Here is a 20,050-nt window from a genome sequence, read left to right as displayed (position 1 = left end):
GAACAGAAAATACATTTACAGGATGGTACTCTATTTACTGAAAAATATCTGTGTGTAAGTGGACTCCCACAGTCCAAACCCATCTGGTTCAAGGGTCAACTGTATACCTATATGATGCCTCCACTAAGAGATTACAGGAACTTCACATAGCCCCAGATTAGAAAATCAAACACCCATTCCTACTTCCCCATTCTTTTCTGGACACTACTGCCATTTTATTGGCCTTCAGACATCGTCACATTTAAAACAAGTATTCTTGGGGGGCCTGGGTGACTTAGTCAATTAGGCGCCCAACTTTGGCTCAGCTCATGTTCTCACAGTTCATGAGTTCAAGTCGTGCAGTGGGCTCCTTGCTCTCAGTGCAGAGCCTGCTTCGGATCTTCTGTCCCCCCACCCCCTCTCAACAATAAACAAACATTCACCAAAAAAAAAAAGCATCCTCAATATTTACTAAGTCAATACATGCCACTGTGATCATTTTGTCTTCTATTTCTATAGCACCCTTTACAGGTTACAAAACGTTGCCACATTTGTTCATTACACGTAACCAAGAGGTGGGTATTAGTGCCATTTTTAGCAACGAGGTCATTGGCATTCAAGCAAGTTTTTCCAAGGTCCCACAGCTAGGAGGTGACGGAAGCAAGATGCTAGCATGTCTTTTGATTTCAAACACAGCGCTTGCAGCATTATGCAGCAGCTGCCTGGGCCTAAGAGATCAGGACCTTTTTACCTCCTTCCCTAGTTGTCACCTTAGAATAGGTCATCATTACTTTACTTATATTACTGCAAGTATGACTGCGATGTTATTTTAATTATCCAAAAGGCAAAGTGAAAGCACCTCGTGGACGTTTTCACATCACTCCTCCATGCTTATACTTAAACATAAGAAGAAGACAGTACCTCAGGAAGAGAAGGTGATTCTACATCTTCCTCTTCTCCCAATTCTAATGCTGACATATCTATAGGATACGGTCACAGATAAATTAATGTGTTACAGGTAAAACATGTGTTACTATGAATTGTAAACACAGACACAAGTCTATCTCCACTCATGACTATTTCAAGAAAATAAAAGCAATAGCAGAAAAGATGTTCAGGGGGTTCAAGATTTTCCGGAAGCAAAAGGGGGCAGTACTTGGGATACTTGTAAAGAAAGATAGCAACAGAAAAATATCTTCAGGAAAAAGGGATAATATATTTGGATCTACACACTTTCAGATTTTTCTCATACTAGCATTTAATCATAGGAAAACAACTCACAGAGATTCACTAGCTTACCGCTTCTGTAATTTTTATGCACTCCACCAGCAGAAGTCAAACTGTCATTAACTGTTTGCTCCGGTGGCACATTTTCAATAATACCAACACCATCTTGCTTTGCTTCCATTGCTGACTTTGCTGTTCCTTCCTAGAAAAACAGCACAAAACAAAAACCCAACTTCAGAAAAACATCACATTCATTCCTCTGGTCACGCACTCACCCACTCAGAAAGACGAGCACATACTGTATCTGTCAAGTCATAGCCACGATCCGGGGACGAGCTGGAAATATAAATAAAAGACAGAGTCTGTTCTATACGCTAGTAGCGGTAGAGATGCATGAAAACAGGTAAGGACAGAACAATACCATCCACTAGTTCTGCAAGGGAAGTGAATCACGTACAGTGAACGCACAAAGGAGAAAACACTTACATTTGGGAAGCTCAGCAAACTTCCCAGCTCAGCTGGGAAGATAGGGCTGTATCTTAAAAGACAGACAAAGCCCACGGGGAGGGTGTGAAGGGCATTCTAGAATGAGCAAAAGGATCAACTATGAAATAATATAGTAAGTGACAACACCTATGCAATATGGCAAAACTGGAACAGAGTTATTGGGAATGGGATAGATAGAGAGATATTACTAGAACATCAGGACGAAACCAAAAAAAAAAAAGAAAAGAAAAAAGAGCAGTGTTATGCTAGAACATGAATTTCCACCTTCAGGTAATGGGGATCCATTGAATAAGCAGAGGAGTGACATCGTCACAAGTATATTTTAGAAAGGTCACCCTGGCAGCAATGTAGGATGAACATAAAGGAAGCAAAACCAGAAGAGAACTGCAAAATTATAGGTGAGCGAGTGAATTACGGGAATAACATATGAAAAATGGTCAGCAGGTACAAAATATCGAATGTGGTGAGTGACTGGATGCGGTCATTTCAGGGGAGTTCGGAGTCCAGGACTTTTCCTGTTTCAGGGCTGCTATTTTTGAGGCTAGGGAACACAAAGGACAGAGCAGATTACAGTCAGGAAAGAGGAAAGGGAAAGGGTCAGAAACAATGTCTTGAAACTAGGGCATATTAAATGTCAAGTGCCCAGGGGACTTCCAAAGAAAATGTTAGGGCCGCCTGAATGCCTCATTCAGTTAGCACCTGACTCTTGATTTTGGCTCCAGTCATGATCTCACAGTTCAAGGGTTCAAGCCCCCCGTCTGGTTCTGCGCTGACAGTGCAGGGTCTGCTTGGGATTTTCTCTCTCACCCTCTGTCTCTCTACCCCTCCCCACGTGTGCTCTCTCTGTCTCTCTCTCTCCAATTAATAAATGAATAAACTTTAAAAAAACAAAAAGAAAATTGAGATCAATGAAGTTCAAGTAAGAAAAGGCCATCGTAAATATCTATAAAACAATTAAACTGATAGACTAATGCAATCCTACACAGAACTGTGAAATTGTGAAAAGGAAAGTAAGAGGAGGCGGGAGGAGTTAAGATGGCAGAGGAGGGGGATCAGCGTTTCCCTTGTCCCTCAAACACAGCAGTATTGAGGTCACAACACTTGGAATACCAGCAATGCAGGCTGCAGAGGGACAGGAAAATCTCCACAGGTGCAAAGAGACAGCTTGGCGGGACAGAAGGGTGTGGATGCGAGTTGGGAGAAATAAAATGGGCAGCGCAGGCATGGAGTCGGGGAAGCCCTTTGGTGGAGAAACAAAAGGAAGAGAGAGAGAGGCTGTGGGAAGTGTAGTTGGATATGAGAAAACCTGTCCGGACCACAGACCAAGGAGATGTCCAGAGAGCCAGTTTCTACTTTGCAAAACAGCCTTAGAAGCTAAAAAACAGAATTTTCAAGGTTGCCAGACTTTCTCTAGACCAGAGCTGCCACCTCCCATGCCTGGTGGGGAGGGAGCCGCCCCTAGGCTCTCAGGGAAACACTGGGAGAGAACACCTTGAGTATGGTGGAAAGGGGAGGTATTGCCCTGCCCAAGGGAAAAAGACCGTGCAGGCACGAGCCAGAGGCCCTCTGTCCACTGGGCAGAGTGGCGCAACTCCACTACCAGGTCCGAGCAAAGCGGGATCCTACAGGGTTTTGAATCCCAGCTCAGTGCTCAGGGAGCACAGGAGACTGTGCAGCAAGGCAAGCTGGCCCCCCAGGCTATTCTGTGAGGACGGCCTGAACAGTGAGTTTTGAGACACCTCGTGTGGCCAGGAGAGATTGGGGTGTCGCCATTTCTCTCCCCATGACCAATATCGTGGGGCTTCAGGGAACGGACAGTGAGCCTCAGTGGAGCCAGGCCTATTACACCAAACCCTGCCTCTCTGTGCCTGGTAACTGCTTCTCTATAGGAGTGAGACTGACACTGATGGGACCAGACAGCCCCTCGTCTAGACCAGCACAGCCACCAGTCCCAGGCACCAATAGACAACTCTCCTCCGGTTTTCTATCTTAGTTTGTTTGTTTGTTTGTTTGTTTGTTTGTTTGTTTTCATTTGAGTTATTATTCTTTTTTTCTTTTCGTTTTTAATGCTCATTTCTTTATTTTGAGAGAGAGAGAGAGACAGTGATCAAGCAGGAGAGGTGCCGACAGAGGGAGAGAGAGAGAATTCGAGCAGGATCCACGCTCTCACTGCAGGGCCTGATGGGTGTCTCAAACCCACCTACAGCGACAACATGACCTGGGCCAAATTCAAGAGTCAGAGGCTTCACCAACTGAGCCACCCAGGCGCCCATCTTTTCTTTCCTTTTCTTTCCCTTTCTTCTCTTTTCCCTTTTTTCTCTTTCTACTCTCCTCTTTCCTCTTCTCCCTTGGGAATCAGCCTAGTGGTCTCGGGTTGACTTTGGGTCAAAGCTATTTATATATATTTATATTTTCCCTTGTTTGTGTGTGTATCTTCTGTTCAGTTCTTTGTTTGTTGGTTTCATCAGGCACGTTCTCTATACTTTTCCAGGTCTCCTTCTTCATTTTCCTCCCTCTCTTTCTGGATTAAGCCCTACAGCTCCTTTGAGTCACTGCCTGTGACTTTTTTTCCACTCCTGTCACTTCTCTCTTTGTTTGGGCTAAGGATTCTTCACCACCCTCTTCTCCTTTTTTCCAGGATTACATCAACAAACAAATCAAAGCACACCGGGTGGAAGGCCCAAACTACCACTCCAAGTAATGTGAGAAGCAAGCAAAGATGCACCAACAGAGTGCACACGACACACTCCAAAAACACGTGTTCAACTGTCACGCCCTGGAGAGTGTAGGACCCCTTTGTAATATGGTAGTGCTCGCAGGTGTGGGACACAGAACAAGCTAGTACAACACATAAAGGACAGGAAACTAGCCAAAACGACAAATCAGAAGAATTCTCCTCAAAAACAATTCCACGAAGAAAGACAGCCAGAGAAGTGCTTGAAAGAGACAGAAACCATATATCTCATCAAGGTTTTGGAATAACACTCAGAAGACTTATAGCTGGGCTTGAAACCAAGCTGCTTCAGAGATCAAGGAACTAACGAATCATCACGATGAATGCCGAAAATGAAATGTTGTAAAGGAGATACAAAATAAACTCGATGCAGTGACAGCAAGGATGGGAGAAGCAGCAGACAGAATAGGTGAAATAGAAGATACAATTATGGACAAAGATGAAGCAGAGAAAGGAAAGAAATTACTAGACTACGAGGCAGGTACCAGAGACCTAAGTGATTCGGTGAGATGAAATAATGGCCACATCACAGGAGTCCCAGAAGAAGAAGAGTGAGAGAAAGGGGCAGAAGGTTTATTTGAACAACTTAGAGCTGAGAACTTCCCTCATCTGGGGAAGGAAACAGGCATCCAAGTCCTGGCGGCACAGAGAATTCCCTTCCAAATCAACAAAACCAGGTCAACACCACGACATGTCATAGCGAAACCGGAAAGCTACAAAGATAAGGAGAGAATTCTGAAAGCAGCTAGGGACAATCGGGTCTTACTTAATCTACAAGGGAAGACACATAAGGGTAGCAGCAGACCTGTCCCATGAAACTTGGCAGGGCAGAAGGGAGGGGTAGGAAACGGTCAATGTGCTGAATGGGAACATATGCAGCGAAGAATCCTTTCCCCAGCAAGGCTATTATTTAGAATCGAAAGAGAGAGAAGGGCTTTCCCAGACAGACAAAACCTAATGGAGTTCATGACCACTAAACCAGCCCTGCAGGAGATCCTAAGGGGCCACTCTGTGAGTGGAAAGCAGCAGAGACTACAAACGACCAGAGGCCTCACCTAAAGCATGAAACCTTCAGATAACACAATGACACTAAATCCGTATCTTTCACTAATCACTCTGCATGTGAATGCAATGCACTCAATGCCCCAATCAAAAGACACAGGGAATCAGAATGGGTAAAACACAAAACAAAACCAAAGAACAAGATCTATCCATATGTTGTCAACAAGACACTGATTTTAGACCCCAGGACACCTCCAGATTCAAAGTGAAGGTATGGAGAACCACCTATCATGCTACTAGAAGTCAAAAGAAAGCTGGAGTCGCCACACTTCCACCAGAAAGACTAGATTTTAAACCAGAGACCGTAGTAACAGATTCAGAAGCGCGTTTTATCACAATTAAGGGGTCTATCCATCAAGAGGAGCTAACAATTACAAATGTTTATGCCCCCATAGTGAAACACCCACATATATGAATCGATGAATCAAAAACATGAATAAATGTATACATACAAATACCATGACTGTAGACGACTTTAAGACTCCACACATGGCAAATGGCGGATCATCAAGGCAGAAAATCAGTAAGGAAACACAGATCCAATGTGTCATTGGACCAGATGTATTCAGATATACATACGTATATATTGGCCTTAATATATACATTTACATACACGGATATCAACACCGATATATTGAGATCTCTTCATCCAACAGCAGTAGAATGCACATTCTTTTTAAGTGCACATAGAACATTTTCCAATGTCAATGACATCCTGGGTCACAAAACAGCCCTCCACAAATATAAAAGGACTGAGATCATACCTTGCATATTTTCAGATCACAACAACGAGCACTTGCTCATTCGTTCCCTCTCTCCCTCCCTTTCCAAGAGAAATACAAACATTACAAAAACATTTAGCTCACCTCCTTCCAGGATAGAGAAAAAAAGAATAATAAACCTTGTGGGGCAATGAGTCATGGACGAAAACCACACACAGACAGTAGAATTCCATAACCAATATGTTGACAATGGAGTTGACAGAAAGTGATGTACTAAAAGAACAGACACTAAAGAAATGGTTTCTGCAAGGAAACATTAGGCTAGGGGTAAACGATTAAAAAAGAGCATGCTGGTGGGAACACGTAGGTGGCTCAGCCAGCTCAGCGTCCACCTTCAGCTCATGAGTCATGTTCTCACGGATTGTGGGTTGGAGTCCCACATTGAGCTCTGTGTTGACAGCTCAGAGCCTTGAGCGTGCTTTGGATTCTGTGTCTCCCTTTGTCCCTGCCCCTACCCTGCTAGCTCGCTCTCTCTCTCTCTCTCTCTCTCTCTCTCTTTCTCTCTCTCTCCACAAAATAAACTTAAAAAAATTTAAAAAATACCTTAAAAAGCATGGGGGGAGAAGAGGAAAAAAGGAAACAAAAAAATAAGACATGACCAATCAATCAAGCATGAGCTTTTTAAGACAAGGAAGAAAAGGAAAAATGTGAGCAAAATAAGGTAAGTGGAAACAACATACATTTTTCAACAGGTACATAGGTAGGATTGGGAATATACTATGGACAATAGTCTCTTTTAACCCTTTTAAAGATATATGTGTGTATATATATATGCATATATATATATGTATATGTATATATATATGTATATATGTATATGTACATATATATGATGTGTACCTAAAACAGTCTTTGATTCACAGAATACCCCTAATAATACTGACTTTCATCACTCTACAGTTATCTAGTTATAAATACTGTAATGAAGAATTTAATTTTTTTCACTCTAAAATAAATTGTTCAATTACTGGCATCTATCACTTCCTAAGAGCTATAAATTATTACTACACTGACAAAAGAACAGAACAAGAAAGGTTCCTAACACATCAACTTTCACTATGGAGGAAGAATTGGGAATGAGAGTTCTAGGAAGAAATGTGAACCTTCAAAGGATGTATGTAATGGGACACGGATGGGGTTAACAAAACAAAGGCTGAGGAGTTTTTCTCTGCAATTCTAAGCTCACAATGGGAGGATACTAAAAATATACTGTAACCTTCTTTCTTATGTAACTCCTGATTTCCTCAATATAATTCATTTGCGTTTTTACATATAAAACACCAAAACGGAATATAAACTGAAGCCTTACTCTTTAAATTCACATATTTAATTGTGACATATCATGTGTATTTCGCTACTTTCAAATTCCATTCTACGGAATTCCATTTCCCTACTCATTTATTCACATTCAAAAACTATGACATTGCTTCTTCCAAGCAAGACTTTATTCTAGGAGCTCCAGGAGTCAATCAAGTATGTTTCCTAACCTCCAGTACGTTATAATGATTTAGGGGCTTTGGAATGAATATTTAAATAAATATCGGATGTCTGAAACTTTAAATTTTAGAATCTGACACAAGGACTAGGAGGAGATAGTTTTAAAAGCTAGAATAGGAAAGATTTCTGAAATTAGAAATTTGACAACTTGGCTATGAAGAGCCTCTGCCAATAGAGCTACTCTTTTCAGCAAAATACGTATTCTTCAGGGAGATGCACAATCGTAACTTACTCTTCGTGGAGTTATTTCAAAAATACAGGGGAACGCTTTTGTAAGGTAAATGTTGAGAAATAAGGTAAACATCTAAATTTCTACGTTTTCTAATATTATTTTAGTCTAAATGTAGAACAAAGGATAGAGACAAAGGAAAATCCTGTCTCTCACCAAAAGAAAAATTGCCTGGGGCGGAGCACAACCTACAATAGATACTCGGATCCAATAAGATTTCATTTAGGCATGAGTATTATCAGTCACGCTACTATCACAGTAAGAATCCTTATCCTTAACCAAATGTCGTATTTCCTCCATTATGGGAAAGCTTTTCCCAATATAATTGCATGGTCATTATATATTTTCCAGCCCATTCTTTGATCAGCCTCCACCTCTAGGATTTACCAAAGGAAAACAAAACAAAACAAAACATTCAACGCGTCATGTATCTGTAAAGTGGTTTGTTCTTGCTAACTTTCCGTTACACACGTAAAATGATGATACACAGGCTACTGTTAAATTTTCAGAGTAAATAAGGGAGAAAACTAAATTCAGAGCAGGAAAGTGAGTTTCACAGGAGGGTACTTTACCTTGGTACCAAAATCGAAGTCTTGGCTAGCTGATGTAGGCCATGAATCATCAAGACCAGGTTTGTCGGAAAGCCTTTAGAGCAAAAATATGCAACAAAAACATGTTCATTTGTTGAAAAACAAAATTTCAAAAATTAAGGGAAAGGTCAGCTATCTGTTTCTTCAACGAAGTTTCTTGGTATAATTAAACGTTGGCCTCTGTTGTTTTCATTAAGTTTTACTTTAATTCCAGTAATAGTAACATCCAGTGTTATATTAGTTTATGAATATAGCGATTCACCAACTCCATACTCACCCTGTGCTCATCATGACAAGGGCACTCCTTCATCCCCATCACCTCTTTCACCCCTCCCACCACTCACCTCCTCTCTGGGAACCATCTGTTTGTTCTCTGCAGTTAAGATCCTATTTCTTAGTTTGTCTCTACCTTTTTTTTTCTCCCTTTGCTCATTTGTTGTTTCTTAAGTGCTACATGAGTAAAATCATATGGTATTTTTCTTTCCCTGACTTTGCTTACCATACTACTCTCGGGCTCCAACCAGGTCATTGCAAATGACAAGATTTCACTGTTTTATGGTTGAGTAATATTCCAGTGTGTGTGTGTGTGTGTGTGTGTGTGTGTGTGTGTGTGTATGGATACACATATACACACACATACATACATATAGGACTTCTTCTTCGTTCACTCGTTTGTCCATGGACGCTTGCGCTGCCTATTGGAAATAATGCTGCAATAAACACAGGGGTGCATGTGTCCCATGGAATTCGAGTTTTTGTATTCTTTTGGGTAGTATCCAGTAGTGCAATTACTGGATCATAGGATAGTTCTGTTTGTAATTTTTTGAGGAACCTCCATACTGTTTTCCACAGGGGCCTCACCCATTTGCATTTCCACCAACAGTGCCAGAGGTTTCCTTTGCCTCCACATCCTCACAAACACTTGCTTCTTGTGTCTTGGAGTTTAGCCATTCTGACAGGTGTGAACGTGGTATCTCGATGTAGTTTTGGGGAGCATCTTTTCATGTGTCTGTTGACCATCTGCATGTTGTCTTTGGAAAAATGTCTGGTTATGTCTTCTGCTCATTTTTAAACTGGGCTTTTTTGGAGGGGGGGATGTTGACTTGTATCAAGTTTTTATACATTGGGGATGCTAACCCTTTACAGGATTTGCAAAACATTTGCAAATATGTTCTCCCATCCCAGAGGTTGCCTTTTAGTTTTGACGGTTTCCTTCACTGTGCAAAAGCTTTGTAGTTTGATGTAGTCCCCATAGTTTCTTCTGGCTTCGTTTCCCTTGGCTCAGGAGACATAACTAGTAAAATGTTGCTACAGCCAAACGTCAGAGAAATGACGGCCTGTGCTCTCTTCAAGGATTTTTTATGGTTTCAGGTCTCACACTTAGGTCTTTAATTCATTTTGAGTTTATTTCTGTCTATGCTAAAGAAATTGGTCCAGGTTCATCCTTTGGCATGTGGCTTGTCCAGTTTTCCCAACACCATTTGGTGAAGAGACTGCCTTTTCCCCACTGGATAGTCTTTCCTGTTTGTGGAAGATTAACTGACCATACAGTTGTGGATTTCTTTCTGGGTTTTCGGTTCTAGTCCATTGAGCTGTGTGTCTATTTTTTACACCAGTACCCACCATACTGTTTGGATTACTACAGCTTTGGAATAAAACTTGAAATCTGAGATTGCGATACCTCCAGTTTTCCTCTTTTGCAATATTGCTTTGGCCATTCAAGGTTTTTTGTGGTTCTATACAACCTTTAGGATTGTTTGTCTAGCTCTGTGGCAAATGCTGTTGGTATGTTGACCGGGATTGCATTACATCGGTAGATCGCTTTGGGTAGTATCGACACTTTAAAAATATGTATTCTTCCCATCTGTGAGCATCGGATGTCTTTCTCTTTCTTTCCGTCATCTTCAATTTCTTTCATCAGTGTTTTACGGTTTCCAGGGTACAGGTCTTTACATTCTTTCCAGGTACGGTTTCCAGGGTACAGGTCTTTCATACTTTGGACCCTGTTTTAAAAAAGCTTTCAGTTCTCTATTTTGCCTCCACCTCTCCTACCCTGTGAAATCTCCAGGAAAGACCCAGTCTGAGTTTCCATAACCAAGTGTGACAGGCAGGGAATTCCCTGAAATGGTTGAAAATTAAATGTATAGAAGTTACCACAATGACTTCTCACCTCACATCTGTCAGAATGGCTCAGTTTCAACACACAGGAAACAACAAGGGTTGCTCAGGGTGTGGAGAAAAAACAACCCTTGTGCACTGCTCATGGGATGTAAATTGGTATCGTCACAGTGAAAGCCAGTATGGAGGGGCCTCAACAAATTAAAACACAAATACCATAGGATCCAGTAATTCCACTACTGGGTATTTATTTACCCAAGGGAAATGGAAATACTAATTTGAAAAGATATATGCACCCCTATCTTTATTATAGCATTATTGACAATAGACAAGATATGGAAGCAACCCTAGTGTCCATCAATTCATGAACAGACCACGTACACACACACCCACACACACACACACACACACACACACACACACACACACACACACACACACACACTGGAATATTACGCAGCTATAAAACAGAATGAGATCTTGCCATCTGCAACATCATGGATATACCTAGATGGTATGAGGCTAAGTGAAATAAGTCAGACAGAGAAAGACAAATCCTATATGATTTCACTTCTATGTAGAATCTAAAAAGGGGAACAAATGAACAAACAGAAAAAAAGCAGAAACAGACCCATAAATGCAGAGAATTGACTGTTGCCAGGAGGGAGGTGAAGAGGGGGGATGGACAAAATGGGTGAAGGGGAAAGGGAAGTTCAGGGTTCCAGTTACAGAGTAAATAAATCACAAGGCTCAAAGGAACGCCATAGAGAATCTAGTCAGTGATATCGTAATAGCATTATACATTAACACATGGGAGCGACACTCATGGCGAGCATGGTGGAACATCCAGAGTTGTTGCATCACACATTACATTGTGTGTCAGGGAGACCTCCATTTAAGTAAATATACCAAAGTGAAGGTTTCTATGTTATGAGTGGAAGTACTAACTGGAGATTAAAAGATTAAAAGTTCCCAAGGCCAACTTTGTTCCTACACTGGTCTTGCCTTATTGAGGTCCATAAGAACTAGCAAGACCTTCCAAGCCTTCAGGGGCATTCAGCTCCCCAAGGAGAGAGACTGCGATCAAAATGGTCCTGGTAGTTGTGCCTCCATTTCTCTCTACGCTGCCTGAATACTTTCTTCCCTATGAGCTCCCACTCCTACATCACTCTTCGGCACGGTTCAGTGGCATTCTCCAACCTTTCAATCTTTAGCCTATGAAGGCACACACTCCTACAACAAGGATGGGCTCAAATGACCGAGGGTAGGAGCCATGTCCTGCTCCTGGAGAACAAGCTAATTGGGAGTCTCAGTCATCCACACAGTCACCTCAACATAGGCATGTTATCACCTATCCAGATGAAGCTCCCTTACTGATTTGACAAGTCAGTCCTACCCCTGCCCAGCCCTACAGGTACATGGGAAGGGCATCACAGATTTAGGAAAAGAGGTGGAGTGAGGAGACAGCTTGCCTTGGGCCATACATCTCTGTAGTTCAGAATCTCCACCCCCCACCCCCAATTCCTTCAGAGGATCTAAGCCATCCTCCCTAAGTTGGGGTGGAAGTAGATGATATCATATTTCTATTTGCTGTAAACAGACTCTTCCCAGCAGCTCAAATGATTTTTAATCTCTCTCATCAGAAAAGCTGAGGTATGCTCGCACCTTCAATGAAACCAACACACACAAAAGCAGAAACCTGGTCACGACCCTCTTGAACTCTCTATTTGATTATGCCTTTCGAAACAACTCCCCTAATCCTGGGTCCTTCATTCCTGTCATTCACCTTTGTCTCACTTGGCATAAACCCCCATATTCTGACATCTTTTCTCAAACTCGTATCCCTAACCAACTCAGTGTTGTTCTCCTTGACACCTGGTCTCCTCTGCTAATTCGATTCTTACCCTCCTTCATTGTATTCATTAGACCCACTCCCCAGCTTTCTATTATTAAAACAGATGCCTGCAAGATGAAGACAAAAAAGAAGGAAGAAAGGAAAGAAAGAAAGAAAACCAGAATTTGAAATGCATTTCTGTCACTTATCATATGCAAATAGGTCACTTCATTCTCTTTGGAGTTTCAAATTCTCCAGGGAAACAACCATTGGGCAAGGAGGTGAAACATAGGTTGACGTACCAGAGGGTGTTTTGAGGAATTAATGTCTGAGGTTCCCTAAATCTTGAGACCCTAAGTGCTTTTGATTTGGCCTCTGGAAAAATGGAGGGTCCTTAGCTGGCAGAAGTGGGCAAATTATTGGAAAAAAAAAAAGAAAGAAATACCAAGGAATCCAGAGAAGAAAGTCCAAAGGCAAAAACACAGTACAAAAAGTCATGGGGAAAAAAAAAAAAACTCCAAAAAACGCAAAAAGCTTCCTAGAACTAGACAAGGGTACTAGCCCAAAGGGAAACCAGCTGGGAACTTAGGCAACAGAGAATCATATAGCAATATCCTCAAAATAGAGAGTGAGTTTAATTAATGTAACATGGTCTACAACTAGATATCCTTCCCTTACAGAAAACTCATTTGTCTCAAGAAGAGGGGATATCACTATCTCTAAGGACTTGCCTGACGACATCCTGCTTATCATGTAAAAGCCTTGACACCATGGCCACAGCTGACGTCCACCCTAAAATCTCAGATGTTAAAAACAAGGGACTATTTACCACTGCACTAATGACTTCTGTTAGCACTAGTGGTCAAATATATGAGGCCACATGCTTGGATTAACCTGGGTTCTTAAGCAATCCCTAAATTGGTGTTCTGACATCATTATCTTTGACATTCTGAGTTGATCTGCCCCAGGATCTGTATCTTCATCTCAGTGCTGCTGAGGAACCAGAGAATGGATGCGGAAGCTTCAAGGGCTGACGGGCAAAGCCCCTCAGCTACCCGTTAACTATGGAATCATGGTCGAGTCATCAACCTCCCTGAACCACAGTTGCCAAAGCAATAAAAAGTAGGCTACAATAACACAGCTACTTTGCAAAGCTGTACAATGACTATATAACTGAACAGACGGTACCCGTAGGATATAGTGTCTGGTCCAGTGTAGAACACGCAACAACTGCTTTTGTTCTCTGCGTTCCCTTAGGAGACACATAATTTTCAGTTCATTCATTCCCTTTCCTTTCCTTTCATTATCCGTTTCATTTCATTTCATTCCTTTATACTTTGAGAGTGAGTGCACACAGAAATCGGGAAAGACATCCCAAGGAGGCTGTCAGCGCAAAACCCGACGTGGGGCTTGAACTCACAAACCTGAGTTGAAGTCAAGAGTCACACCCTTAACCGACTGAGCCACCCGGGTGGCCCAGCAAATGTCATTTTTACAAATCCATAAAAATCCTACCTGGCTATAGAATCTTCCTCAGCATTCTGATCTGCTCCTAAAGAAGAAAGCAAAATACATGTTAAATCAACAATCGAAAAATAGAGGAAATTACAAGTGTACGGCTTATGATTTGTGAAAAAGTATTGCTTTGGGACCACACCTGGAAACCACACTACACTGAATGGTAATTATCCCATTCGTAGGCTTAAGGCACTAAGAAATCTTACTTTCTCCTCTATATTGACCAAAAGCAAGAATGGGTTTTATCAGAATTTGACACCTACAGGGGAACTGATGTTTACAATGGCCATCACTGACCGACTCTATGGCACTGGAGGAAACTGGTATCGTTAGGAGAATGATTATCATGAGCGGACAATGTCAGACTGAAACTAGCATGATTTTTCTGGACTTCCACTCCTAGAGGAGTTGAAAGAGAGTATCTTTATTTTGCGGTAACACGGCAGAACTTCCCCAGCTCTTCAGCAGACACTCTTCAGTTTTAGGAGGAAACACCCCCTCACAAAGTGTGCTCTATAGCCATGGTACTTTGCAGCATGGCCAAACCATAGCAAACAGACTCTCCCTGGCCTTATTTCCATTGGCAAGGTAAGAAGGAAAGATTTGGCATTCCAGTTTGATATCGTTCTAACCTCTTGAGGCTGTCTCCTTCCATTGCTAGAGAGTCTATCTAGACCCACCGCACATCACAGAGGAGGAGGATCCCAATGTGAGTGCTCTGTAGTGGTTCATGATGTCATTTTTCTCAACCCTCCCCATTAGGTGACACACATCTAGAGAAATCATACTTCTTTTCATGGAAGGCAGAGGTCATCAGATCCTCTACTGATGAGCAACTAAACGAAACAAAGGGCAAAGAATAGCTTGAATGCCTACATTCAATTACCGGGATATTTTCACTTTCTAAACATTCAAAGACATCCACTCTATGATTCTAACTATATGACACCTGGAAAGAGCAAGGCTATGGAGCTAAGGGTTGGGGTGAACGTAGGGATAAACGGGCACAGCACAGAGGACTTTTAAGGCCGTGGAACTCTTTCACACGATACCACAAAGGTGGATTCACATCATTACACATTTGTTAAAACTCATAGAATGTATAACACCAAGGCTGAACACTAATGCACATTAGAGACTTGGCCTCCAAATGAAGAGTTCGTGTCCGTAGAAAATGCACCACTGTCGTCAGGGTGCCTGGGTGGCTCAGTTGCTTCAGCGTCCAACTCTGGATCTGAGCTCAGGTCATGATCTCACAGTTCATGGGATCAAGTCCTGCATCAGGCTCTGTGCTGACAGCACAGGATTCTTTCCCCCCTCTCCCTCTGCCCCTTGGCTGCTCACACGCATGCATGCTCTCTCGCTCAAAACTCAACCAAGGAACTGAAAAGAAAAATCCTACTAAAAATGGACCACTGTCGTGCAAGATGTTAACAACAGGGGAGGCTAGGCGTGTACGGGAGCGTGGTATGGTATATGGAGACTCTCTGTACTTCCTATTATATTTTGCTGTGAACTTAAAACTGATGTCAAAACTCAGGCTTATGAAATGTATGAAACAACAAAAACAACAAAATATGGTATCCATTGAAGCTACTCTTAGCATATACTAACTCATGATACAGTCACCTTGAACATTAAAATAGAGATCAAAGTAACACAATAGGGGTACTGTCTCCCCTTTGGAAGTATATGAAAATGCATAAACAAAGCACAAAAATACAACAGTTATTTGTATACTTAGGCAAGAAAACAATTGGTGAACATGATCCGAAATCTTATACCTATAAACAGGGGTTCAGCACCATAGGAATCAAACCTGGGTTTTCCATATAATTAAGAGATTTTCATTCTAATTTTAAATCAAAAATCATTATGTTGATCATACCTAAGAATCATAATGAAAGCTTAATCCCATAAAAAAAAAGATTATTATGACCTAATATTGCCCTAGTAGTTTTTACACAAATACCTACTTCATATGGATGATGAAACTGAAACCAGTACCATGGTAACCGTCATGTTACTTGCTAGTAAAACAAAATTTGAAGACACCACCAAAAATGACGTCAGGGCTATAATTCCTCTGCAGAACAGATTTCATCCAGCAGGCCGAAGATGGCTACCCTCAGAACTTCCTACTTGAATGACTGGCCCTTGGCTGTTCCCTGGGATCTTGGATTTAAGGACGGTTCCCACCATTCCCTAGCTGGTTAAGAGTGGTTCACTGTGCCTAAGTGCTGCTACACTCAATGTGCTTAAGGCCGTACACTTGATTTCCTTTCTGGAAACCTGGAATTTTGGGACATGCTAAGGAGAAGATACCTATGTGATTAGCATTTGATGAAAACCTCGGGCACTGAGTATCCATAAGCCTCGTACTGGCCCACAACATTTCACTTGTGCTGTCCTCACTTCATGCTGGAGGAATTTAGCACATCCTGCCAACTCCATAGAGAAAGGATTCCTGGAAGCCTGCGCTTGGTTTCCTCTGGCCTTCACCCCGTGCACCATTGCTCGGTGCTGATTGGCCTTTCTAGCCTGTCCCCAGACCAATCCACACGCATGACTACAACTATATGCTGAGTCCTGTGAGCTCTTCTAGTGAATAATCAAATCTGGGTGTCACTGGGATGCCTCTAACACAACTGCATTATGTGAAATTTTATTATTTGGGTTGATGTCTTACGCGTGGTTACAGTCAGAAGGTTATGTCACAGAATACCTTTCCAGGAATCTCTTTTCTTGGTATTTGACTTGAAAATTCCTACATCCCTATATATCCATGTGAAGAAAGGTTTAAAAGGAATACATGAAATCATGATGTCAGAAAGTGTGAAACAAGCAACAATCTTATTTTACTCTGTAAAGAGAGAGAGAGAGAGCGAGCAAATCCTGGTGATTGCCCCTATGTTCTACCATATAAAAGTTCTCTGAAATATGAAAAATCAGTTAATTTTCTCCAGCTACCTAGGACTTAGTTCATTTTTCTGGCAGATAGGAATCAAAGAAGTAACAGGGATCATTCCACAACAATCAGAACTGTCAGACAGAATATGAAAACATACTACTGATTATAGTGTGCTTTTGTTTCTTTTCCTTATTTTCCTAGAACATTAAAAATATAGTTCACCTATTAAAGGCAGTTATTGCCAAAATAATCAAAAGTCACAAATACGGCATCCAAAATGTCAGATGCGTTATCTTGAGGTCTCCTTATGTGACCCTCCTTCCAATTCTCTTATTTTGCCCTAAAGGATACTACCGTATGAAGTACCCCCATTTTATATGGCATTAACGTATATACATTTATCGCTGACTACAAACGCTTATGTTCACCCATGGTAGTTAGGACATAACTCTGCATCATCAGCTAGGTCAGTCCTTAATGTCTTGCCAACACTGAGGATAACAGTAAGAGTGGGAACATTTGGGGATACTACTCTGACAAATTCTGGTACGAGGAGCTCACCTGATAGTGTTGCTGCATTTCAAATAGTCTGCTCTTCCCTTTGAAGAACTAGTGTATTTTACCACCTTCCAGTAGAAACACCATACACACCGGCTTACTTTCCTTCATTTACTCCCTGTAGGCTCCGCCATTCACATGATTCCCTCTTTGGCTCTTCTCTTCTTTCCTGAGCTTCCTTGGGCCTTCCAGGGTCTTGAAAGGGAACTAGTCATTTAGGTCCTTTGGTGGCACTCTCAATTTAATCTGCTGCCGACACCACATACGATATGCAACTTACCTCCTTTTCACATCTCTTTCTCTTTCCTATGCACTTAACAGGCCGGTTTCTTTAGATATTAGAATATATCAGTATTCCTGTTTTAAATCAACATTCTGTCAAATGACCTTTGCATAAAATACAGTTCTTACCTTCTACTTGTCCATTTAATATACTTGGCCCTTTCTGATCCACAGCTCCAGAGACACGAGGAACATATTTGTTGGGCTTCTCAGACATACTCTGTTAAAAGTAGCATCAGTAATGAGTTGCGTGAAGGCTTCCTAAGCCTTTTCCAAGAAAATTTCTGAATTTATGATTTTAATAACAATCAGACGTACACATAAGTAAAACGTATTGACCACCAAAACATTTAAATACAAAACCTCATATATGCTCTCTTGATTCAGCGTCCCTTTGAATCTTCATTTGGCTAGTGACTCTCTAAACTGATCATGGAAGGCCAGAATAAATACTTTCAAAGGCAGAAGCCTGGCTTGTATGCAGATTTCAAAAAGGAACTAACAAAACACCTTCCTTTGCATTCCTCACCAAAATACAAGGACATCTGAAATAAGTTTTGAAACAAATTCTTTAAAAGTGTACTTGCTATAAATGAAAACTGCTTCTAATAAAATGGCAGACATTTGTTTCAGTGTCAATTCATACCTCACATGATCAGAAACTTTGGAGTATATCATGTTGAGTATCAACCAAACACTGGTGTAGCTGCTGCTTCGTTTAGGTAAACAAAGGCTTGACCTTTTTCTTGACGAAAGAAGGGTTGGATCGAATGGCAAAGTAGTAAGAAAAATCTTTTCTTAAAATTATGGTGAACTAATAGCAAAAAAATTGTAGATATAGGTATGGAACTCTTCCCAATGTGTAGTAAGCATTCAAACGGCAAGTACAAGAACATGTATGTCTTAGTCACCTAAAATGTGCCAAGCACTCATTTCCCTATGCACACTTTCTTTTTTACACACAACAATAGTAATGATTATGATGATGGAGTGAGCCTTCCTACTTCTTGGTGACTCCGAGACATTGGAGTAAAATGATGATCTGTGGTCCTCTCTGTCCGGAATGTCCCTCGCCACGGTCTACATGACTGGTCCTTCTCATCTTTCACTTGGCACCTTTTGCCACTCTCAGATCTTTTCTGACTACCAGAATTCCCACTCCCACTCTCATCCTCATCCTCACTACAAACGCCCCCAATATTCTCTCAACTAACATTGTCCATTTTCTATTGATGAAGCCTTTATACTGACTTATAATGGATTGCTGTTGACTTACTTTTCTGCTCCGACCACTACAACCTAACCCCTCCACTTGTACACTCAGTATCTAACTGCTTCGTACATACTCAGCATACAAGGACCAATTAATTAAGGTCAAAACATTTATACTAATCTCACTGAGAAGATCTCAAAAGTACCAAATCACTATACTGTTGACCTTTGAGCAAAGCAAGGGTTACGGGCTCTGATGGCCATGCATTCGAAAATCCACAAGTATCTTTTGAATCCTCAAAAACAAAATCAAAAAAAAAATCTCCTACTGAATTTCCTACTTTAAAAGCAATTACACTTAGAAATCAAAAAGTATATATGTCTTGAAAACCAGAACATTAAAGCAGAAGCGCTTGTATACGCTCTCTAGGTCTAATCTACCTTTTCGGCCTCATTTGGCCATTGACTCTGTACACTGAGCATGGGAGGTCAGGGTTAGGATAAGGGAATGCTGAGCTTACCAGCAATATACACAGTCGATTAATGCATGTTATCCCTGTTATCTGTATTACATACTGTATTCTTACACTATAAACTGAAGAAAAGGTTACGAAGAAAATCGTAAGGAAGGGGTGCTGGGTGGCACTGTCGGTTCAGGGTCAGGCTCTTGACTTTGGCTCAGGTCATGATCTAGACTTCCTGAGTTCAACGCTGGCAGTCTGGAGCCTGATGAAGATTCTCTCTCTGCCCCCGCTTCCCTACTCACGTGCTCTGTCCTCTCTCTCTCTCCCCCAAAATAAATAATAATAAAAACAAAACCAAGACGAAAAAGACAATCATAAGGACGAGAAAATACAGGATGGTACTGTATTTATTGAAAAAAAATCTGTATGTATGTGGACTCCCACAGTCCAAACCCATCTTGTTCAAGGGTCCAATGTATACCTGTATGATGTCTCCACTAAGAGTTTACTGGAACTTATTATAGCCCCACATTAGAAAATCAACAA

At 41.4% G+C, this 20,050-nt stretch overlaps 2 protein-coding genes across 2 annotated transcripts in view; both read right to left on the bottom strand.

Moving 5' to 3' along the window:
* Positions 1–1,169, bottom strand: part of LOC115505017 (ankyrin repeat domain-containing protein 26-like) — a 56,215-nt gene extending 55,046 nt beyond the window's left edge. Inside the window, exon 1 of the mRNA XM_032591863.1 lies at positions 901–1,169. Coding sequence (XP_032447754.1) covers positions 901–957 — 57 coding nt within the window. The 5' untranslated portion in view covers positions 958–1,169. The remainder of the gene's footprint in view (positions 1–900) is intronic.
* On the bottom strand, positions 1,103–18,360 carry LOC115505509 (ankyrin repeat domain-containing protein 26-like). The gene is made up of 5 exons (XM_032591862.1): positions 17,958–18,360; positions 14,075–14,111; positions 8,590–8,662; positions 1,279–1,408; positions 1,103–1,143 (listed from the first exon to the last, which is right to left on the bottom strand). The coding sequence occupies exons 1-5, from the start codon at positions 18,043–18,045 to the stop codon at positions 1,103–1,105; spliced, it is 369 nt and encodes a 122-aa protein (XP_032447753.1). The 5' UTR covers positions 18,046–18,360.
* Positions 18,361–20,050: the final 1,690 nt, after the last annotated feature.

The sequence above is a fragment of the Lynx canadensis genome, chromosome F1 (assembly GCF_007474595.2).
Source record: "Lynx canadensis isolate LIC74 chromosome F1, mLynCan4.pri.v2, whole genome shotgun sequence".
NCBI classification, from domain to species: domain Eukaryota; kingdom Metazoa; phylum Chordata; class Mammalia; order Carnivora; family Felidae; genus Lynx; species Lynx canadensis.
This window is presented reverse-complemented; position numbering and strand designations above follow the sequence as displayed.

Bases quoted from the DNA above. Each gene is read 5' to 3' on its own strand.
- LOC115505509 (XM_032591862.1), bottom strand. From the start codon at position 18,045: ATGTCTGAGAAGCCCAACAAATATGTTCCTCGTGTCTCTGGAGCTGTG. The intron at 1,409-8,589 runs GTAAAGTACCCT...CTGTTTTTCTAG, and splicing joins ACTTCGATTTTGGTACCAAG to GAAGGAACAGCAAAGTCAGC. The intron at 1,144-1,278 runs GTAAGCTAGTGA...TTTCTTTACAAG, and splicing joins GCATAAAAATTACAGAAGCG to TATCCCAAGTACTGCCCCCT.